We start from the raw sequence: 24,211 nt of genomic DNA, 5'->3' as shown, positions 1-24,211 counted from the left end.
ACTTGGAAAATCTTCAGCTAAAACTCAACCGTAAACAAACAAAATCAGAATTTAAAGCAAGACGGGTACACACAATAAAAGGAGCAAGCATCTTTCTAATTACACACTAATAATTACCACAGCTGTCAACTTCTACCACTGCTCCAATAAAGGAAAGTATCAGTGTGCTTCCCTGCTGCTTACCAACCACTTCGGTACAGCCCAGTGCTTCGTTACCTTCCCGGGCACAGATGCACACAGATAAGAAACGTCAAGGCATCCCTTGCACCGCCAACAAAGATGACAAAAGGGACACGCCTGGCCTCAAGGAAAACTTTCAGCGAGCCTCACCTATGTACAGAGAGGAATCTTTCCGCCTCACGTGGTCGTCGATGTAGGAAACTCCCAGGGGCTGGACGGGGGTAGCACCAATGCCCAGGAGGACCTGTGCTCCGATGAGCAGCAAGTACATCATGTTGGTAGCAGTCCGATTCCTGCAGATAAGGTCCGGGTCTGGTCCCTCATCGCTGGTGGACCCGTTGGCAGCGCACACATCCCTCCCTTCGGCTCCCCAGCGTATTTCCCCAGATTCGTATTCATACTGGTGGGTCAGAAATTCGGGCAGTGCGGAAAGCAGGGCGCCCAAGGCCATGACTATCCCTCCACATCCTATCAAGCGTGGTCTGTGTCCTCGGGCTCCGAAGTAGCTCACAAAGAGGATGAGGGCCAGGTTGCCGATCTCGAAGCTGCTGGCAATGACGCCCACATCAGCACTCTGCAGGTTGAATCGCCGCTCCAAGGTGGTTAAAACACTCACCTACAAGACAGAAATGCAGATAGAGTTACTGAGAGGAAACACAGACTGCTTTCTGTCCTCCTCGTATGCCCTGCTAATGTACAAGTTTCCTCGCGTCTCCCTTACAGCCAAAAACCTACAAATCAAGGACACACAAATTACAGCACAGTAGCAGCTGACATCCAAATTCAAACAGAGCCCTGCTGGAAGGTCCTAACAGCAAGGGACACTTCGTGACCTACCACTTGTCTGCACACGTGTTCATTTCCAACTCCTAATACATCAATATCCACATTTTGGGTGCTTGCAGAGCCCTGAGACTCCGTGATCTGTCAGCCTCTCTTAAGGCTCCTTTCCATCTGACCGTGCAGCCTTCACATCCCAAAAACACCGCCCCACAGGACCAATGTAAAACCACCCCAAGCAACACATCACACCAGGCACCTGATCTTTCTCTTGGAAAGAACCACGGTTATTGAGCAGCAGAAAACCTTGCAGGGACTTGGCTCACAGGCTAGCATGAGGCCACGAAGTCAGTCAGAGACAGCGACGCACAAATAGGCAATTTGGCTGGCAGAAAAGGCTTTTATTAAAGCATTTAAATAAAACGCCGAGCAAATGGCTTAAACTGTTTGTGAATTGGTTAATGACTTGGATCTTCAATTGCAGAACAGTTCTGAGAAGACTCACAAATTAAGATTTACATAGAAGATCTCAATCTACAACAAAGAAGGGAAAATTTAACAAATAGCTGTTATTTAACATGAAAGAGGTACAAGAGCAGTCTTCGAATACCTCACATTGCCGCAGAAAGGAGTGATTTGTTCTTTGCCTTCAAAATGGGCAGCACAAGCAGTGACAGGCTTAACCTGCAGCAGAGATGATTCAGGTTAAATGCAAGGTTGGGGGGAAAGCAGCCTTCTCCTGGCGAGGGTTGTCAAACAGGGAAGCAGGCTGCCTGGAGAGGCTGCAGAGCTCTTTCAGAACACAGGGCAGCAGCTGTCAGGAACAGCACAGGTACGGCTGATCTCACCAAAGGGCAGGAAAATGGACCGGCTGATCTCTTGAGATGTCATCCAGCTCTGATCGTTCGGTGCAACGCAACACAGCGTGGGTTTTACGCGACAGCCGAGGCACGGATCAAAGCGGGGAGACGAAACGTTGGGTGCCTGGCTCGCTGTCATCCCTGCTCAAGGGAGAAAGCTCAGCACATTCTCCTGTCTACAGCAGTGTCCGTTTTATGCAGGAAAATCACACAAAAAAATGGAAAGTGTCACAGAAATGCCAAAAATGTTTACCTTGGATAAAAGACTACCTCGCTTTTCAGGCTGCGAGAGATGATGTTTAAGGTTGTCCTTAAACAGGCAGGTTTCTCTGTCTGTTAAAAACATATTATAAAGAAAGGAAAAAAAAAAAAACAAAACCAAAAACACATTATAAAGACCTCACAGCAGAAGGTAGCCCCTGGATAGAACAAAAATAGCCTCCCACTGGAGGCACTGAAAATCTTTGCTGATAAACCTCACGAAGCAGGAGCCAGCCTGACCGACTTTAAAGTATTCTGACAGCAGCTCTTGTCCGGGGGCAGCTAGCTTCTGCTGGGGGACACCAGGGCACAGCTTGGACAAAGACAGCTCCAGCAGCCACGAAAGGGAAGAACAGAAACAGCCCACTGCTGCTGCTCTGCACCAGTAAAAGCCCCCAGATCTCAACCTGAGAAGTGTCAGAGTCAGCTCTACAAAACCAGATGGGACTCGTGATTTTTGAAAATCCAGCCTTTGTCCCGTACAGGCAGTGGCCATTTTGTGCCAGTGCTGTAATCGTCCTGGACTGAAGAGCCAAGAGATGAACAAGGTCAAAACCAAACAAAGAGAAACCCTACAAATCCAGCCCCTGACTGCAGACAATGCAATAATTCTTCCCCACACCAAACCCAAGTGAAGATGTGTGGGTCCAAGGGAGAGGAGACCGTGGCTCCATCTGACACAGGGGTACAGTAGCTGTTGGGGTGAAACAGCGCCGTGACTCACCAGGAGAAATGCTGACCCTTTCCTGAGGGCACAGCACAGTCTGTCCCTGCTTCAGCGACCTCCAGCCAACAGTGCTTGAGCACACACAAGTCCTGCAAAGCCAGCCCCCTGCTACGGGAACCCTCTTCGTGCACCTGGGCTCTCAGCACAACCTCCAGCTGCTAAAGCAGAAGGTGATGGGGGAGGCTGCCGACCGCACCGGCACGGAGAGGCAGAAGCAGGCAGGCGCCTTCGGACTTCCCTAGGGAACTGCGTGGTTCCTGTCTGCTGGCCCTGCTGTGCTAGCAGGCTGCAGGAGCTCCTGCTGCTGTTCTGATCCTTACTCACACCAAGAGACATCCTCAGTGTCTGAGATGCAAGGAACATGAGGAATGCAGGCGAGCTCCTTCTCTTCCAGATTCCCCAGCTGAAAATGCCTCGCGACCAGGGCTGTAGTTTGAGGTGCTGCGGTCAGAGCCGGCGGTGCTGCACCCATCGGCGGCATAACAGCCACAGTGCTCACCCAAACTGTCCTCCTGCCCTCCCGAAACCCAGCCGCCACCTTTAGCACGGCCCCGGGGGAGCACAGCAATAGCTGAGGTCCCACCAAACACGTGGTGTGGCAGAAGGGGAAATCTCTCCAAGATGAGCAAATGACTCTGAGCGTGCAAAACCACTGACAGTCATGGAAAAATAACCCCCAAATAAAAATAGGGCTTGGAAATAAATGGTCAACATGCAGATTTTTAGCCGGAGAAACCAGGAATATAACTGTGTTACCTCCAGAGTGGCAGGAGCTGAAAGCACAGCCCCAATTTTTGCTTTGACATTGGCTGTGACCTTAAGCACGCGCACTGACTACAACCCCAGCACTAGCACAGCAGAGGTGTTACCCGCATTTACCCAAACCCAACCTCTGCCCACGGTCAAATCGTTCTCACTTTCTTCTACACCCCACGTTTAGAGGGCTTCCTGCATACCAGCAGCCCCGTGTGTAACCTGACCAAAGGGCTGCAGCTTGCGTGCAGGACACAGCTGGCTGAAAAGCCAGCACTGTGCTGTGTGTTTGCTCACGAGCCTGCTCCCTGGGAGCCATCGCAGCTCCTCGACACTAGCTCCATTTACCCAGAGTCATGTAAATGTTGCAGAAGACACGACAGGTCCCTGTAAAATAAAGACATCACGCGGAAAGGCTGCGAGGATTATAAGGAGTCCCTGTGTGCTGAGACCAGGTGGAGCACTGGGGAGTGCAGCCCACGAGGTGGCTGCTTTCCCTGCAGGGATGCAGGGCACGGAGCGGGATGGCAGCACAGGGCCTTCAGACAGACAGCCTCTTGCTAAAGCACAGCGGGACGTGCCAGGAGCCCACCTTGTAGCTGTGAACTCGCTATTTCCCGGCTGCTGGAAGCCACACAGCTGTTTTGTCACGGCTGCACTGAACGGATTGGGAGGACGTTCAGTTAGTTTCTGCTCTATGATGGAAACAGTGACAGGGCTGCTGATACAAACACTCTGTAGAAGTCAGACGGACAAGATGCATAGGCCCAGCGCCTAGGAATGAGTTTTACTGGGTTTATCCCCAAAAGGTAACAGTGTGAAACCATGCACTGACCAGGCACGTCCAGAGGAGTGAGATGAGAGAGGCAGCACAGACAGTGTTGTGATTATGGCAAATGCCAGCACCCAGGCATGGTGGCAGCAGCACTGGAGCTACAGCCTTGTACGGGTTTGCAGCAGGGCTGAAAACAGCTCTGCTTTGCCTAGATCCCTGTTACTCTTATGTCCACGTGTCTTTCCTATAGATCAGTCCTGAACAGGCCACAGGGCACTGCACCTGCAGAGGTTCAGGGCTGGGGATCCCAAAATGCCAGGGAACCCAGCCCGCTGCCTTTGCGAAGGCACCACCTAACATACAATAACCGTAATTTAAACTTATACAATGCTTGTGCTATCTGCAAGCTCATGTACCTCATTTCCTTCCTCTTCTTACAGAGCCCGGGAACTCTGCACAATGTGTCCGTCTCGGTTTCCAAAGACATTTCAGCATTCACAAGGACCTGGGCTAAAGGGGCCCCCTCAGTCTCCTCCGAAACGCTTTACAGTGACTGAAAGAGGAAAATGATCTCACACGATGCACGCAGTGATAAACTACCTACATTAAAAAAAGGGGAAAAAAGCAACAAAATCAATCACCACCTTAAATTTTTTTTTCAGCCAAAGCAACTTATATTGCAGCCCCTGTAACTAAACCCAGCGAAGCTTTTGTCATGCCATTCTGGACTCAGTTCAATAATGCTCGCTCACATTCATCATTCCTGTCTGCCCCAGATCTATAGATCTTGGCATTTCTGACCCAAGGTAGATTTGTTCTCTCTAGAGGCTGTTTATTTTATATTAATGCTCAGCAAAAACGCAATCCGCAAAGCTGCCTCACGCTATTGCCCCGCTTTGTCACCAAGGAATGAATTGAGGGCTGGGGGCACCGCTACGGAGCCGTACACACAGTGCATTGAAAACGAACATCATATTGTTCGCATCTCCAGTGATAAGTCATATTCACCCACAGAGTCTACAGATAAGTTCATTGTATTAATAACACGCGGTTATATATAGAAAACACATTGACTTTATGCCTGAAGGGCCTTTTTTAAAGGCTGCTTTTTAATGTAAAATACATTTTCTCAGTTATGTGGTAAGAGATCGGACTTGAAGAGACATGTCGGCAGTGCTACAGGGTGTAAAATAATTGCCTGGCAACTCCGTTCCCAGAGGAAAACAGACGTGAACCGTCTCCCACAGTCTCCATTACAGAGCTGGGAAATGTACGATTCCTCGAAGGGCCAAAGCAACTGGCCCACAAACAGCACTGCTGCTTCCACATGCCTCCACCCGTGTCTTCAGGTGTCGCTCGTCCTCCCTTCCAGCAGCCACACAGGACAGGGCCAAATCCTGCCTTTATTTAGAGGGCCCATCTCCTCCTGCTGATGGCTTCTTTCAACGCCGTTCCCAGTCCAGCCAAGTCAGTGGGAACCTAAAAGATGCTCTCACCAAAGATGCTGACACCTGCGCTGGCTTTGGGCATGCGAACAGAAGAGCAAGCAGAAAGGGTGGCGATGCCAACACACCCAAGCTGGCTCTGCTCAAGGTCTGGAAATTGTCTCTGCATAGAAATTTGCATTCACGTGACAGGGATAATAGTGCCGCAGCTGAGAAGTAGGGTGTTATTAGCTTGGCTGTTGCATGTGCTTACGCTGTTTCTAGGCCAGTACCGGTAAATCTGCAAGTTGCTGTGCCGGTGCCACAAGGAGTGTGCAGCTCGGATCTGTGCTCACCAGGCAGAGTGAAGGACAATTTATTTTATATTCTGGTGACCAGCTCTGAGCTTATTGACACGGCCCGAATTAAGCACACGTTCAAAGCCAGGATTTTCAGTGGCCTGAGCAGAAAGGATATTAGAGCGTGCAGCAAGAGAAGCAGCACCACGCACTCGTGCTCGAGGCGAGATGCACGTTGCAGTGCAATGCTCACTGCGCGCTGCAAGCGGTGCAAAGAGCAGGCAGCACCCACAGAAGATATCCTGTTTGGTCAGGAGTCAATACGCCCATGGAAACCCACAGTTCATTTCAGAATAGCTTAAAAAAAGAGTCATGTGCCTCGCAAAGCTAAACGAGTCTGTTTTCCACTAGTGTAGCAAGAGCAGGCTCCATACAGATCAAACATGCAGCATGAAAAACCTAACCTCAGTAATGCAGGCAATCATTACAATAAACAGCCACGCAACGGGCTGCTGTTAACCTTCTGCATTTGCTTCCCAAGGATCCTGCAGGGGACACCACAGACTGTCCCCCTTTCCCTGCCTCCCCTGGGGAAACAAAGCGCTGCCCCATTTGGAGAGGTGTGAACGAAAAGACTGCCGGGGCTGCTACCTGTCACGGCAGGATGGACTGAGTCACGGGCAGCTCGAAATAGACACAGGCACCGAGTACCAGGCCACAGCGAACTTCCTAGAGAGGCTTGAAAGGCTTTTTCTGTTGCTCTGACACAGATAAGCATCACAGCTAAGATGGGCTTTTTTAAGACAAAGCAAAACCTTCGAGTCCCAACCTCTGCAAATACTTTTGCAGCCACAAACCAAGCATCCACAGAACCTTTCTTCTTCCAAACCTGTTCAAGATTCACCTCACCGTGTGAATGCAGGTGATATTTCAGTCTCTGACAGGGTATCTGCATAAATATATCCAGTGCCAGAACCCATTTGTAGCCTACACTTCTCTTCAGCAGCACGTGTACAACAGAGCTAGCAGATACCTGAATCCTGATTTATTTTAAAACGTTATGGCACTTTCACTGGCAGCAAAATAATGCATCAGAAACATGCAAGGAGCACAAACCTCAACCCCAGACTGAGTTTCTGTGTGCGTTAAGACGTGCAGCATAGAAGTGGCACACTGCAGGCCAGGAGGATGAACAGTCCACGTGGGATAAGCAGACAGCAGCTTTGCAAAAAGGGGCTGCTGCTCAGCTCTGTGAAAGTAAATGGCCGAGGGAGTGCAGTCAGAGCATCTTCGACACATTCAGAGATAAATCTCCTTTTCTTTTTTTTCTTGTGTCCGGTAAGTAGCAGAACAAAGCCAGACAAGGTAACCTAAGCTGTATTTAACAGCTTAAATGCAGACTCGTACAGCATGAAAGACACTTGGTGGCATGCAGGACTGGCAATACAATTCACACACAAACCCAGGACTGTGCAAATAGGACAGCATCACCCTGGGTTTGGTTTAAGACGAGGGGTTCTGATCTGTACTATGCAGATGGATCAGAAGAAACACTGAGCAGAGATGAAGTGCATGTCTCTGGGAGGCTCCTCTTGGCAAAAAAAAGCCCCTTCCTACGTACTGTCAAAGTACCAGAGGCAGGATCCTGACCTGTCACACAGCAGCAGCCTCACTTCTCTTTCCCTGTGGCCCCTCCATCAATGCAAATTTGGTTGTCTATCTAATAAAATACTCCTAGCACAACACGCTGTGTCTGCAGATAAGGCTGTGCACTATAACCAGGGCCACTCACCGCAACAGAAACCATGATGCAAGCCTGGCAGGAAAACCTGTCAGGCAAAGGACTTCATGTTATCTTAATTTATGATCGAGAGCTGAGTTCGGGGCTAAGGGTTGCATCCGAGTCATGCCACAGCACAGATAAAGATGAGAGGCCCGCGGAGCCGCTTGCAGCAGCGTTCCCAGCCGCCAGGCAAGAACCAGGGCAGAAGTGACACACGCAGGACACTCTGAGGCAGCATTAATAAAAGCTTTGATGGAAGCTGAATTCAGTTTTCACGGTTGGAGGACAACGGTGATTATATAAAGGCTGGGTACTGAGAGAGGAGGTTTTCTGACAAGTCCTGCTACTTTTCTCCTCATCTGCTCTGGCTCTGCTGATCCCTCTCCTGCTCCTCTCCCCACCCAGCAGCAGGGATGCCTGGCCACAGCAAATGGGAACTCGGATTTAGGAGAAATAAGAGGCAGTTCTCATCAACCGGCACACAAAATACTTTTACTTAGTAAGTGATGGGAAGAAGGAAGCCATTTAAAAGGGAACTAAAGAAATGGCCACGTTGTGTTATCAGTCCACAGCACTTCGTGGTAACTCAAAAGTTAGGGGGTCTCTAGCAGCTGAGTACCAACACCCCAAGCTGATACAAAAATGATGAGACTCTTCTCCCCTACAGCCCACACAGGAGCTGTCCAGGTCGTCCTGCTCCCCAACTACTTGTTCCTCCTTCCCCATTGATCTGCGCGGGGTTGAGGGCAGGAAGGGGAGCTGCAGGCCAGCTGCTGCCAAACCTCCCGGTGAAGAACAGGGCGGGTTGGGATGTGAGCATGGGGAGAGTGTGGTGCAAACAGACAAGAAGTCAGGGCGTGAAGGTGATTTTCAATCTGTTCCTGAGAACCTCGTCGTTATCTGAGCATCTCCTGTGCGAAGAACGAGGGGTGGAAGTTGTGAAGGGCGGGCTCGTGACGTTTGCACGTTGAAGTTGGGCAGTCCCGAGCACAGCACAAGCCGTGCAGCGTTACCTCCCCTCCCATCACACCATCTCCCCATTTTGTCATTTCTCAGAAACGGCAAGCCCTTTTCTCCTGAACAGAAGGTGATTTACAAGTGCTCTTTAAAATAACACACGAAAAATAACACAGAGGCAATTAAAAAAACATCTTGTAGTTAAAGAACAATTAACCGGGCAATCTAGCCGTAACTTGCAGACTTGTTATAGCTCACTTGGACTCGGCGCGTTCCCTGTAAAACAGACACAGGCAAGAAGATGTCTCGCCAGATGACGAAAGCTCTGTTCCTTGGGGTTCACTGGGAAGTGAGCTATCAAAAAGCCAATGAATAAATGTGTCTGCTGAGGCTGTACACACAGATGGCTGAATTTCACCTCATGTCTGCAGTATTAACAACAATCCTTTTTAGAGACAGGCATGGAGCAGCAGCTTATGGGGTCCCCTCACTGTAGAGCCACCAGACCCTGCAAAAATTCAATGAGTACATGTAAGGAAAGCAGAAGTCACCACCACTTACCCACCCGATACCAGAGAAGTTTTCACAGAGGACCACTGCTCCTACAGCAGTGGCACAACAAATTCTGGGAGGAACCCCAAATTCAGACACTGCAGTCAGAATGGCTTTGCATACATTGCTCAGCACCAAGCCAAACCAGAGACTCACTAACCAAGGGATGTGTCCAGCCCAGCTCGCACAGGGGAAGCTGGAAAACAGGGACCTGCAGGTTACATTAACTCCGACTGTTCAAAGGATCACTCTTTATGCAAGCTCACTACCTGCTAGTCTAGATCCTTTGTCCGCTTTAACATAAGCCTATTAAAGTTTCCCTTGCAGCTTCACACCCATTTTCTTCCTATCGCATATCCCCTGCACACCCATTTCAAATGCTGTGTTTTCATCTCCTTCCACAGTTCTTCACTTATTCTTTACGGACAGCTTTTATATGAATTTCGTTCCCTTTACACCCAGCTTTCCCCTGGTTCCTGCCTCCCAAAGGTACTAATTACAATACAGTTTATTAGCCAGGCTCATAACATTTAGGCTTTAAATCCAGACTGCTTTACATGGGCTAGGCACCACTGAAGCAGTCCACTGCAATCAGTAACAGGCAGAAAGATTTTTCAAAAGCACTTAAGTGGCTTTGGAACAAGAGCACCATTTTCAAAGAGACACTTAGAATAAGTCACTTTTGTCAATTAGAGTGTGGCTCGGAAAGTATCTTTGAAAAATAATACCCTCAGGCTCTTAAATCCATCGCTACCCACAGAGGAAGGAAAGCAGCCCCAAATAGCCAGTCCCTGGGAAGGCTCAGAAGGCAAAGGGCTAGATGCTCAACACCACAGCTCCAGGCAGGTGTGAGGGAAGCAAGGATAGCATTCAGGTGGCAACAAGGCTGCATCATAGCCCAGGGTGAAGGAAGATGCCTCACAGATCAACCACAGGTGGAATAATACACAATTAGCATTAAATAAATTAACAGACTGGTATCAACTTCATTATAGTAGCTGATAGAGACCTGGTTCAGGGCACGCCTCTTCCACTCCAGTCACCTTCACTGTGGAGGCTGAGCATCCACAATCCCAGCCCACAACAAAGCCTGACTACATCACAACTACCCGATTAGTTAATGTGGAGATAAAACCCAAAGAAGGCCTGAGGAAGTCAGTGACAAAGCCAGAAAATGAATCCAAACATCCCAAGGTCCCAAACTGTACCTTCACCAAAAGCTACCTATAGCTGTTGCTGAGCCAACAAGCATTACTCCATGGCAAGGCTGTCTTCTCCTAGCTGTGACACGTGTCACATTGCTCAAATGCAAATGAAAACAGATTTCTCTGGGCATGTACGTTAGTCTTGACTGATGAAAGCAGTCAGTCTGAACATGACAGCTCTGGACAGCCAAGCAAAATCCAGGTTATAAAACATAACCCACACATGGCAGGAATGTTCTTCTGCCCCTGCCAAGATGCCACCATCAACAGGTTCTACCCAGTGAGTACAGGCCCAGAGGAAACAAGTTGCTGTTCCCCCATTTATTTCACCTCTTGGTTGTGTGAAGCAGGGGCAAGGCAGAAAGCAGGGAAAGTCCAGGGACACTGACTCCTGGAAACATTCCACAAATTTAAATTTTTGTGACCAAGAGTCACAAAATGTAATTTTTGACACCAAAAGTTCTGAGCACAATCAGGACATGGAAAATCAAAATGAACATGCCTGAATCTATACCTTATGTACCACTGGGGGCAAATAAAGGAGAAAGCAAAGGTAATTTTCATTTCAACTTGCATTTCCAGTCCAGAAAAGTGAAGTGTTGTGTGTCTCTTGAAGAATGCATACCTTGAAGCCTCACAGTGCGACTTCTGTGAGACATCCATAATGGATGGATGTCCCCTTCCTTGACTCACCATCCCAGCTATGCAGACTCTTCTTCAGGCTAAGGGTTTGAAACCAGGTGAAAATATCACGTCCTAGGTGCAAACAACCTGGTTTCTCCTGCCGGCAACACTCTGGTCCCAGCACTGCACTCAACGCAGAGAGACTTTTGCATTCAGATTTACTTAAGTTATTACCTAGCCAACCAATGGCTCACTGAATACCTGTCCGCAGAATACCAAAGATGCAGCTTATTAATGTGGGAGCATCTTGAAAAAACAGATGGCTACAAGGGACCCTGGGCGCTGTTCAGACATGCACATCAAAAGTTCGCAATCTGCATTCGAAAACAGCACAGAACTGATTCTGGAGACTGCATCCAGTATTTCCCAGGAGTCATTATATACAACTACAGTTATTCATTAGGGATCTTTTTAAATAAGGAAGAATATTCTGGCAGAAAACTTGTCCAGAATTGAATTAAGCTGAATGATTCAAATCAATAAATTTCTTCTCAGCTACAAAAGGCTAAACCATAAGCCCCAAGTGCTTCCACAAGACAAAGTGAGAAGAAATCTGAAACTCCTGCCTTCTTAGTAGGAGCTAGATCTGTGATTAAGAGCAAGAGCAATACAGCAGCCTTGATGCATCCTAATTCACAGAAAACACTGGACTTCTGTAGAGGGCCAGCATTAGAGAAAGCTTGTACAGTCACGCCACACAATGCAGCAAACTGTAAGCAGCAAACCCACAAAGCTGTGCCTCTAGCACATGGATTGCTAGCGTGGCTTGACTTCAATAGCCACCGAATAATTCCCAAGCTGTTTTTGAAATCCATTCATTCACAGAAACATTTGGCAATGCAGAAGTGGCCTCAACAGAGCAAATAAGCTCTTGGAAGCAAACAGTTTATCTAGGTCCATGGAATGCTTGAAATCTTCCCTTTTCAGCCTTTGTTCTCAAGATATTTCAAGTTGGTAGGAGTGAATCCCAAGGACTATGGGATTCAAATTTTTTGGTAGCCACAAGCCAGCCACCTCGATACACATTTTCTTTTTAATATTACTAATTATGACAGATTAAGCGAGAGAAAAAAAAAACAAAACAATCCAACCTAGACTAGCACTGCAGCCCCAGGGCTCAAGCTAGCCATACATTTTTTGATGCCACCTTTCAATGACAGAAACACAAACGTGGGGGCAAACCACCCCTCTGCACAAGAGGTAGTGAGGACAACACGGCAAGTGCCTACAGAAACCCAGCTGAGCTCAGTGAGTGTTCATGGTGCTGAGCACCTCAGATGGGACTGACCGACCACGGGATCACCCAAACCAGATGATAACATCAACTTAATGCCACCACCCTTCACAAACAGGCACCCCCAGACAAGGCATCCCTTCAGCAAGAGCTCCTGTCCCTCAGCCAGCAGCTGTGCTGACTTCAGACATAAGGACCTGCATTATAACGAGCAAAAGGCAGCAGGAAACAAAGTGTGCATCTCATGCGGAGGCTGAAAGGCCCATTGTAATTAACTGCTCTCGGCCCTGTACGTTGAGTAAGACAAAAACAAAAACACAGTTTTCTTTTGCTGGTAAGCCCTAACAAATGCTGCCCACTGTTTCTCATAAAGGGCCTACACGCTCGATGCTTTCTCTGCGCATCACAAACTGCGGCACTTGGTGAGGCTCATTCCCACAATTATCAAATTTTACAGACAATGCCAGCAGGAGAGGAAGAATATCTGTTTTAGTCGCACCCTCCGCAGGCACTAATTTCTCCATGGCCTGAATGTGGCTGCTGCTCACCAGCCCACCCTAACAGTCTGCGACCAGCCACCAGGGGCTGACAGGAGCCAAGCACAGGGGAATTCATTTACCCAACACCAGCCAGCATTTCTGCAAACAGCATGCCAGTGCTGACACATGATGCAAATTTTACTTTATCTCCCACACCAGGGTGGACGCTCTCTCAAGTGCAAGGCGCAGCCTGTTGGGGCCTGAGGGGACATGCCTCTTGCCTCCCTCTGTTTCAGGGGTCTCCAGACTCAATATGGCCAGGTAGGTGGTGGTAAAGGTCCCACTGCCATTGGAGAGAGAGCATAAACCCAAACCAGATGTCCCCAGTGAGGTAGAGGCAACTGGGGCAACTATGATGAGAGGCTGGGCCACCCCAGGCCCGGTTCTGCAATGGCCCCGCCATGGCCACCGCAACAACACTGAGGAAAACTTACTTAAGAAAGGACAAAATGCCACATGGAAGAGTGAGGGGGAAAAGCGTGAGAGAAAATCCTGTTGTCTTAATTTTTGCTTTCATTTCTCAACATTCAAATCTACTTTACTGGGCAACACATTAATTTTCCACAAAGTTGAATCGGTTTCAGCTATGACAGCAATTGGTCAGTGATCTCCCTGTTACTATCTCGACCCACAAGCTTTTTCATCTCATTTTCTCCCTTGTCCTGTTGAGGAGGGCAGTGAAAGCACATCTGGCTACTGCAGTCCACGGTCAGCCCACCACATGGGGGATACTCTTCAACAAGAAAAGTGAAACCTTAGAAGAAATAGGAGAAAATAGCTTTACTAAACTGTGGCAAATACAGCCCTTTCTGCATCTTACAGAAACCATGACAAGCAAACCTTAGGACTAGAAAATTGGAAATCCAAACTTGAGTTTTTCTCTTTAAAAATCAAGACCCTGTTACGTACTGCATTTTTTTCTGTCGTTTCCCGGTTGGGGGGAAAGAAAGGATCTACCCCTAATTTGGCATCTCCATCCATCATACAACACTGCCAACCGTGTCAGGATGAGAAGCAAGCATGTTTCCAGCAGATGAAAGTCATTAGCATGGCACAACAAGCAGCAGGATACTACTGGGGCACTCCTCCTTCATATTTTTCAACATCATTTTCTTTTAGCCAGTATTCATAACTTATCTGTTGGAAGCTTCTGATGCTGCCCCTCTTCTCCCTCGACATTTCTGATTATAGACGTGTACGTCTACATACAGGTCTGGTATTATTCACAGGTGTGGGGGACTCACCAAATGAGGTACATGCCAGTTCTCCTGTGGCCTCTCAGAGATTTCCTTCAGGCCAAAGCATGAGGTTTAGCCTGCACTTCAACATCCTTACACTCCCAAACAATTCTCTGCTCTACTTCTAATGTTGTGCCAACCTACGTTTGCACAAAGCCAAGCAGAGAAGTAGAAAGAGGTAGCAGCTATTTCACATCCTCCTTTTCAGAAATAAGAAACAAAACCCCCCGAACAACCTTTTTGCAGCTCTTCCTGTTGAAACTCCACCAGAGAAAAATAACATTTGTTGTTCAACACAACGGGCTGCGATTCTATGTAGTTATGCTATTTTTCTTGCTCTTTATTATCCCTTTGGAGAATTAAAGGAATGAAATAAATCCGCATCTACAGACAACTCAGAACTCTGTTTTGATGTGGGGAACCTTCCGCATTGCTGCTGGAAAGCACGCAAACCTAGACAAAATGCAGTTTTTCTTACTGTTCTGTCTGTCCTGCATTTGGATGTAGGTGCTCCCTGCCAGCTGTGAACATACAAAGCTTGATCGAATACACGTTCCAAGCAGACTCGATGGAAAATACTTATTTTTCACCTTACATAAATTCACAGCATAATTCATCTGCTTTAGGAATTCTGGGGGCATCACTTACTGCTTGGCACCTCCACTGTAAATCAATTCCACATCATTTCATTAGGTACTGCATGCTTTAACTGTTAAGCATCACCTTACAGTACACACGCAAAATATACACCTAAAGGCTATTCCTTATATATTGACCCAAGAACAATGCCAATCTCAATTTTGACAGAAATTTAACTTTTAGTTGGAAAAGAAAGTATACCGCTATAAGTTTCTAAAAATGCCATCTACTCAAGTATTCCTATATTCTTCCACACCCACACCACAGAACTCTTCCTAAACAGCCACGCTTTCAGTTTCTTTGTGGTAGAGTTTTTAGTTGCCTTTTTATAAGGAGGAAAAAAAAAAAAAAAAAAACAGAAAAAATGTTAAGATTCAGACGCAAACATCAAAGCACCAAAAAACTTGAAAGCAAATCTGACATAGTCGCTTCAGAAACCATAATGCTGATGAGTCACGAAGACCTCAATACAACTGAATTACCCAGGTTCTTTCAAACACTTCACTGTCATTTTATGGATCACCGTAACACTGAATTTTAAGTCCTTTTCCACTTTTAGTAAACTAAGGCATTATGAATTATACAGATGAACAGCACGGTAAGTGTTTTAAAAGTACATTTAAATATTAAAAATAAGAGAACTCCAGCAATCCTTGCCCAGAAAAACACATCGTTAAGGAGCATGGAAAAACAACTTCTCTGTTCCCACACCTGCCCTCACAGCCACACATCTAAAATTCATTGGGCCTGCAAGCTCACAGAAATCATCCATGAGATCACTGCAGACACCAAAAAGATAAAGATGTTCAAAAACAGAGGGGAAATCAGCTGTCTGGCTGGCAAGCAGAAAGGATACTATGATAGAGAGGCAACAGAAAGAAAAACAAAAATCAAACCAAAGCAAATTGCTTTTCTCCTTCTTGGACCACGGAAAAATAAAGTAAATATTCCAACAAACCTGAAATAAAGATTTTGCTCTTGTGCTGCAAGAAGTCATCTAGAATTATCAAGTGCTTTCAAGCACTGCCACAGTATGAGCCCCTGTCACTGATCTGCAACTTCAACACAACAGGCACCATGCAACAACAAAAAGAGGGGGCCTGTGTCCATTAGTTCAGCAAGAAGCATCCAGGGATCAAAACGCAGGATATCACACGCAGAATAAGACTGGAAAAGGGAAAGTTGTTGAGAGCTTAAGAAATCTGGTTTTAGTTCAGAGGTCTTCCTTTGATTTGCTAGGTGAGGAGGGGCACTTCTAGCCATATCTGCATCGTAGGTCTATATGAATACAACAACTGCATCCTCACTTAAAATCTGTGGAAAGGAATGCTGCTTTTTCTCCATGCTTTTATCCATCTACTCAAACAGAAACATCTTGGATGCAGGACACATCTTTTTAAGCATGGACAGAAACCTTCCCCTGCCAGCAGAGTCCTCAGGGCACCACCAAGAAGAAGCACCAGACACTCCATCAACAGTTTGCTATCACTGTTCATCGTACTGATGCTGTACAAAGAGTGGCAGTGTGAAATCTCTACACCATGGAGCAGGCAATACTGTTTGCATTGCAGTATGTATCTACAAAGAGAGTCTTATGGTTGCAACAAGGCGACCTGGAGATAGGACTCTTGGGGTTCCAGCCCTGGTTTTGCTGCAGTTATAATGAAACCTTGTAAATCAAAATCTGCAGCCCAATTTTCCATGCAACAGGAAAAATGAATTCTTTTTGACTTCACTGGAGAACTTGCAGGGGGTACTACACAATGTATTATCATGTGTTTGTTTAAACTTCCTCGAATCGTGATTAAAATATAACACTTTGCAGATTCATCTGGTGTGGATCAGAAGGTCAAGCTACAGCAATTCATCCGAGCTGCAACCTCGCCTATTAAACAGTATTCCTTTGTTTAATCTTGCTACCGTGAAGGAACAGCGAGAGACCAAGGAGTATACAAATAAAGGAACATCTTAGATTATTATACACAGAGGACAAATTCTTCTTGATAAATTGTAAAATAACTTTATTGAAGCAATGCATTTATGCTGCTGTAGCAGAACAGAAACTGGCTTTTCAACCAATATCCTGAAAGTAAGGGAAAAGAAAGTCCACATAACCTGAGAAACACCCCTTTCTGGAAAACAAGCAATATCTGCTTGCTTGCAGAGAAGAAGAGGGATCACAGCTCAGCCGACCCCTTTATGGGCCAGGTGCTACACTACCATTTAAAGGCTCATGCTGCATAAAGTTACTGAGCAAGAGAAATCCAGACCTTCGAACCAATGTTTGCTCTCATCTAATTCAAGATCCCTTTAAACCTCAACTGCATTAACACTGCAGGATGTTAAAACTCACAGACCTACTTGTCACAGAGGCGCACAGCAATTGCCGAAGAGATTTAGGAAGCTAAGGGTAGCCAAAAGAAATTAAGACTTTTTTTTTTATGGTGGATCATAACATTTCTAACAGGCTGCTCTTTCTTTCAGGGCTTACAAGTCCTGAAAAAGTCCTTACAAGGAGGAGCTGCCAAACTTTCTGCTAGAAATAATAAAAAATTTCAACGTTAAAACCAATCAGTCCACACTCGTGCATGTCAAATGTGTTTTGCCTTTAAATGCATTTAATCAAGAAGCCGTCGGATTTTTAGTTCAGCTTTACTCTGCAAGTGGCACGGAGCATACATTCTAAGAGACAAACACGTAGCCATCCCCATTTCCTCTATCAGTAGTAGTTGAAAGAAAGCTTTAAACCAAAGCATAAATGCCGGTTACTCATAAGCCTTCCTGGTACCCAAAGTCCAATCTAGGTATGGGCCAGAATTTGTTCCTATTCATTATATAAAGTTTGAACATTAATATGTCAACGCTATGCTCCTGACCCAAACCACACAGGAGCCCGCAGGCATCAGAACCCAGCGCTGGATCAGGTTTCCCCTCGGCTCCCCAGTTAGAGACCCTAAAAACATCAAAAGGCTTCTGAGAGACGTATGAATGTACTGAAAAGAGCTAGTTCAGAATAACTTTCTGTACAACTCAGCTGCAAAACAGACAATATTCTCTAATGGGAAAGGCATACTAGAAACAACTTTCCAGAAATAACATAGCCAGCAAAGATGTATTAAGAAAAAATGAACTGTAAGCAATAACCAGCCAGTGCTTGGCAATCTTCATCCCCGCTAAAACATTTATTTTCTCTCCATGTTTTTCCCCCCTTAAATGCCCCAGCGACAAATAAATTACGAGCATTACAGCTAATTTATTACTCGGCACTGCTGAGGATGGAAAGAATAAAGAAGCACAGCAATATTTTAAAGCAGATTCTTATTCTAGGAAAATAAATACTTGAATAAAAACAATAAATTCAATGGGAAAAATGCTCTTGCAGTTTAGTCACTTGAGCGAAGCACCTGAAACTGGAATTCCTTGCTGTGCCAGCCTTTGCTATGCCTAAGCCACGTGGATTCTGCTGCTGCTACCTAGGCAGAAGCATTACCAATAGCTTCAGCCACAGAATCACTTGCTTAACCTTTGTTTCATTTTCCCCACCTGCAACTTCTCTCCCACCCAGTCTATTCAGATTGCAAATGCTCAGGGGCAAACATTCTTTGGGGACGATTGTACAGCACCATGCACAAAAGGACACCATGAGGCACTGCAGTGCTCCTATAAAACTGCCTTTAGTGGCAGCCTCAACATGGACCTCTCCACCAACTTCAAGAAGAGTTTGACCAGGTCACTACACCCCACTATTTTTTTTTTTCCAACAGGAAACCAGTAATTAGAACATTACAAAACAAAACAAAACAGTATTTAGAACATTTACAACGGGGAGGAGGAGTTGTGCACCAAAACCCCTTAAAAATCCCAAATCCAAATTCTGCTCTTAACCACTCAGATCCCTGGTGTCCATCTCACAGGACCCTATTTGTTTCAGGAGGAGCCCTTTGATGATCAACCTCTGTATTTATCTCTAATACTTCTTTTTCCTGAATTTGGTATTTGAAATTCTTCATTACTCTCCCAAACCCCAATAGCAACAAAGACCAACAGAAGGAGCCTGTCCCAGATGCCATATAAGCATACACTATCTCAACTGGACTTACACGCTACTATTTTTACTGCAGATACGTTAAGAGGGGTTTTGCAGGCTGTAGCCGAACACCGCTGCGCAGACAGAGCTATAGCGGGAGGTTAAGCATGGCTTGAAAGTTTTCATTCAGGAAAACCAGAAACAATTTGGCATTCATTCCCACACAAACACCGGGGCACCCTCCTTAGGAGGGACCAATTATTTTCCTTTCCATCTCATGCTCAGGCCGGTCATCCTCTATCACTTGATAAAGCACATGAATAGCTGCATTCAAAGCTGCAGCAAACACAGACATCTCAGTGGAGCTCTGCAAAAACAGCTACCCAGAGCACACCAAATAACTGCTTCTCAACGTGCTTCCCATATGCGTGCCCTTTATCTAAAGAAGCCCGTGACTTTGGCAGATGTTGGGTGCTTGCAACTAGGTCAGTTTGAACGGGAGCGAGCTGAGGCTAAAGGCTAGGGAGAGAAAATTAAATTGCGCTCCCGCTCCACAAACTGTGGCTGTCAGAGCGAGAGCTCTTTGCCTTCTGCTAAAGCAATGATTTCACCACTGGCCAGGCAAAAGATTTGACTGGCAGGGTGATGAAATGCCTCAGCGATAAACCATCAGGAACACTCGGAGCGCTACTACCAGTGAAAATATACCAAAATACAGTGCTTGTAGGAATTCGGGGTGGGGAGGGGATGGGAAGGAGCTGTTGCCAAGGTATGTGAATCAGCCTTATCAAAATCCTCATCGGCATGACTGATCACACTGCTGCAGTTGCCCGAAAGGCACAAGGCTCAGGCTGGAAACTGAGGTTCCCATCCTTCCCTGGCGCTCCCGGCTGCACCAGGTAATGCTCAGCTCTCTCGTCCACAGAGCTCAGCTCCCAGAGAGCAACCCGGAGGAGATCGCCTGGGCTTTTCAAAGTTGCTGCTAAAACCCTGAGCAACTTCTGCAGCAGGAATGCCTGCAGACGGCCAGCAGCATCTTCCCCAGCGCCACTGCAGTTGCTGGGAAATTCAAGTTTCCAAAAGCACGCAGGAGTAATTAGATGAGGCCAAATAAACGCATACACAAAACCTTACAAGAATATGCAAATAATAGGGTGTATTCAACAACCCCAGAAATTAAGGCAGCGGCACAGGCTTGCATTTGCATAAGCTATGCAGGATATGGCACAGAGTCATTCTGGAACACGTGCAGCTTGCAGGCAGCAAGCCCGATAATTGACAACTATTCTGGAACGTGGCATTGATCAAACATCCCCTACAACTTCACATAAAGAACCTCAGAGACACCACACTAATTAAACATAGGCGTCCACTTTTGGCATCCCAGGGTATTTTCATTGCTGAGTTCCCTGGGAAAAGAATTGGACTTTATAGATTTTTATCAGCATTTATTATTTATAAAGCCCTGTTGGCAAGCACAATGTTTTATGAACAAATAAAAGTGAATGATCTTTGCTTCAAAACGACATAATGAATGAATGTATACTTTGTACATACATTCAGGCTGGCACTGCTACTTTATTGTGCAGAGAACATGAGAAAAAGGAGTTGTTACATCTCTAAAAAGATTAAGAAGTAAGAACAACCACTTCTAAATTTACTGACTTGAAAGCCAAGCCCCAAACTGAGCTCCTCGATCACTCCTAACAAGCTGAGCCCCTGCCTTGTTTCCTTACCAAGCTCAGTTTTTGCCCTCATCATCTCTGTGCAGAGCCAGGCAGACAAAACCGAGGAAATCAACTTGTCGCCGTATAAGGCAATAAAAAAAAAAAAGCAGAAAGGTTTCTCTTCCTGAGTTGCAAATAACTAGGGAAAGTCGTACATGTGGCCAAGCAAAGCAGAAGTATGAACACAGTACTCGGTCACTGCTGACAAGCTAAAATTAGTAGTTTATTCAACTGCCCAGAACAACACACCGTGACTGCCCCCACAGCATCTCCCTATTTGTCTCTCTTTCTGTTTGTTCACCCGTTTGTCTCGCCTGCTAATTTGTCCCTCGGGGAGCAGCCCAGCACTCGGCTGCTGAGCCCAACAGCCCTGACTTACACCAGGAGCCTGAGTGAATTAATATTCACTCGCAGCCACACCTGGGCAACTCTGCAGTGCCTCCACTGAATTTGCTCCCAAGACAGCACCTGAGAACAGCACCTGGCCCCACAGGACACTTGGTCTGCAAAAATGATTAGGTCCTAGGTACTTTCCACCAAGCATTTTTCAGCTCCTGCTTTTGCTCCCCCACGGCACCTGTAAGCACCGCACTCGCACGGATTCACCCTCCAAAGACAATTCCATATTTGCATCCGATCATTGTATCGAGAACTGCGTGGTATTTGCAATGACGGGTGATAAGTTATACAGGGAACGGAGAAACATTTGCACAGTGCAGCTGGGCCACTGCTTATGCATGCTGTGGATTGTTTGGAGTTTAGTTTTCTTTTTTTTTTCCCCCTATGGAGCAGTTGGCTGTTACTGTCTGTGGATCTGGCTGGCCATTGGGCATGATGTCAGGCTGGAGAGGATACAGTGCACTACCACCAGGCACCCTGAGAGTGGCATGGGGCAGGGAAAGCTGCTCTGTAGCTGAGTTAAATCCTCAGAGGAAGGAGCTGAGACTCTAGGAACTGTGACGGCAGCACATCTTCCAGGTGGTACAGCTGGAGTATGTTAAACGCTCCAAAGGAGCAAGAGGCGCAAGTGCACTACTTCAGTGCAGAGCATGCTGCAAGAGTTGGGAAAAACGGGACAAGAAATACTAGGCTGGTGAAGAGAGAGCAATGCAAAGGGGTTTGATGGAAATGCTATGCTCAGGGCTTTCTGCCCATCCTGCGTGGCAGGTGTTGGGGCACTGTAGCCAAGTGTGCCAATACACAGTCCTCCAGCAGATCCACACATTGCCAGCATGCTGGTGCCCACTGAGTGGCATCACCCCAGTGGGCTGGTCCTTGGCTATTACTGTAATGAAGGATTATCACACACTCCTTCCTGACAGCTCATTTTGCAAGTAGCTCATTGGAAACAATATATTTACTTACTAAGTCGTTACTCACCTAAAGGAGAGACGTCTCTCCTAAAATTTAAGTGATGCCCACCTCTATCCACACAGACTTACAGAATTTAGCTCAGTAGAAGCAATGCAGTTTCCTTTGGAATTACAAGCATGTTCCAAACTCAACTGGCACGCTTTATTATATGAAGGTGACTGCAATTTTCCATTGCATATTAATTGAGAATATTAACCACATTAATTTTAGCCACATACCTTGAAAAAATTACAGATCACATCCAGTACAAATTTACATAATTAGCTGAGTGCCAGAGCGGCAGCGCTAAATGCTGAGCACAAGTACAGAACGTGGAGCTCTTACACTTACTGTATAACGTATTACGTATGTGGCCTCAAAAAGCCTCGCAGATTACAAATACATTTCTTTTCCATGGAAACTCTAACTCTCAAATCCAGCGAGCTATTTTGAGAAATTTAAATCAACTACACGCTCGCATCTGCTGGAAGAGCACCGCTCGCTTGTCACAGGCTGTCTCCCTCTGCGTGTACTCGGAGGCACGAGCCCAGCCTCACGGACATCTTTCCAACTCTTCTACTACAGTTCCGACACCAGATCCCAACGCATGGATCCAGCACAAGGGCTCAGCATTCAATGCGAGGACTTATTTTGAGCGCTCTTTACCCAACGCCGAGCAGCGGAGACTTAGGGGGCTGCTGCACTTAGCGCTGCTGCACCCCTCGGGGAGGGCAAGGAGAGCGAGTAGGGGGAAAAACGAGCAGCAGAGGAGGCAGGAGGTGAATCTCCCAGCAGATTTCCCCGCTATTTACCGGGCACAACCCGGGCAGGCTGCCGTGGAGCACCGGGCACAGCCCGGCGGGCACAGCACCGCTCCGGGGAGCAGCCCAACTTCCAGCCGCACACCGAGAGGGGCGGCAGGCGGGGAACCCCTCGGCAGTGCTGAGTCATTTAAGCCGGGGAAAAAAAAAATAAATAATAATAATAAAAAATAAAATAGGCTGCTGGAAAAACGCGCCTGGGTGCGCTGCCCCCCTTCCCTGGGGGGAGCTGCCCCGGGCTCACGGCAACTTCCCCGCAGGGGGAGGGAGCCGGCACTCACCAGGTAGGCTCCGACGGTGCCCTGGGCCAGCATCAGGGCGCACTCGGACACGAGGAAGAGCTGGATGCTGGAGAAGCAGGACACCTTCCTCCGCCGCCTCCGCTGCCGCGGCGCCCCGGCCCCCGGGAGCTCGCTGCCGCCGCCGCCTCCACCTCCACCGCCGCCGCCCGCCGAGCCCCGCTTCCCCGGCATCCTCCCGGGCACCGCCGCCGCCGCGGGATGGCGGCCCCCGAGGCTGCTCCGAGCCTTCCTCCTCCTCCTCCTCCTCCTCCTCGGGGTGCCGCTCACAGCAGCAGGAGCAGCAGCAGCCCGCGGCGGCTGCCTCTCCGCCCGCGGGCTGCTGCCATGGCCAGCTCGCCACCTCCTCCTCCTCCTCCTCCTCGCTTCTCTCCTCCCCTCGCCCTGCCGCGCTCCCTCTCTCCGCCGGATCCGCGCCCCCGCCGCCGAGGGGCGGAGGAAAGGAGCACGGGGCTGGCGGCGGCTCCACGGGGCTTGGCGGTGGCTCCGCGGAGCCCAGCGCCGGGACGGGGCCGCTCCGCCTCCTCCCCGGCCTCCCCCGCCGTGCCCCAACGCGGCCCCGGCGGTTTTGGGGCCGGGCTGTGGGTGCGGGCAGCCCGGGAGGATCCCCCAAACCCCGGGCTGGTCCCGGGCTGGAAGCTCCAGACACGGGGTGAGGGTGAGGTTCCCCCCCCCCCACAAGAGGCCCGGCCCTCGTCTTCCTCCTGGCTGCCCCGGCTTGGAAGTCCTCGCTTCGTGTTCTGCTGAGGGGTGGAGGGAGGCACTATAAATACCGCATGTTGGGAAAAATAAATAGCAGTGGATTCATGGAATATCCCGATTTAGAAGGGACCCACAAGGATAGAATCGTAGAATCATTTAGGTTGGAAAAGACCTCCAAGATCATCTCATCCAACCTTTAGAATAGCACTACCAAGTCCACTGTTAAACCATGTCACTAAGCTCTACGTTTGGGCATTTTTTGGAAGACCTCCAGGAAGCTCCTTGCTCCACACAGGACCACCCAAAAATCAGACTGTGTGTCTCAGAGTGTTTCCCAAATACTGCTTGAACTCTAGTAGGCTCAGTGCCGTGACCACTTCTCTGGGGAGCCT

At 47.7% G+C, this 24,211-nt stretch overlaps 1 protein-coding gene across 1 annotated transcript in view; it reads right to left on the bottom strand.

Moving 5' to 3' along the window:
* Positions 1-23,291, bottom strand: part of SLCO3A1 (solute carrier organic anion transporter family member 3A1) — a gene marked incomplete at its 5' end in the record, with an annotated part of 122,517 nt that extends 99,226 nt beyond the window's left edge. The window contains 2 exons of the mRNA XM_084293507.1: positions 331-796; positions 23,100-23,291. Of these exons, the coding sequence (XP_084149633.1) occupies positions 331-796; positions 23,100-23,291 (658 nt within the window). The remainder of the gene's footprint in view (positions 1-330; positions 797-23,099) is intronic.
* Between the last annotated feature and the right edge of the window lie 920 nt (positions 23,292-24,211).

The sequence above is a fragment of the Netta rufina genome (genome assembly GCF_964035555.1).
Source record: "Netta rufina genome assembly, chromosome: 11".
NCBI classification, from domain to species: domain Eukaryota; kingdom Metazoa; phylum Chordata; class Aves; order Anseriformes; family Anatidae; genus Netta; species Netta rufina.
Note: the sequence above shows the minus strand (reverse complement) of the source record. Positions and strands in the feature narration are given on the sequence as shown.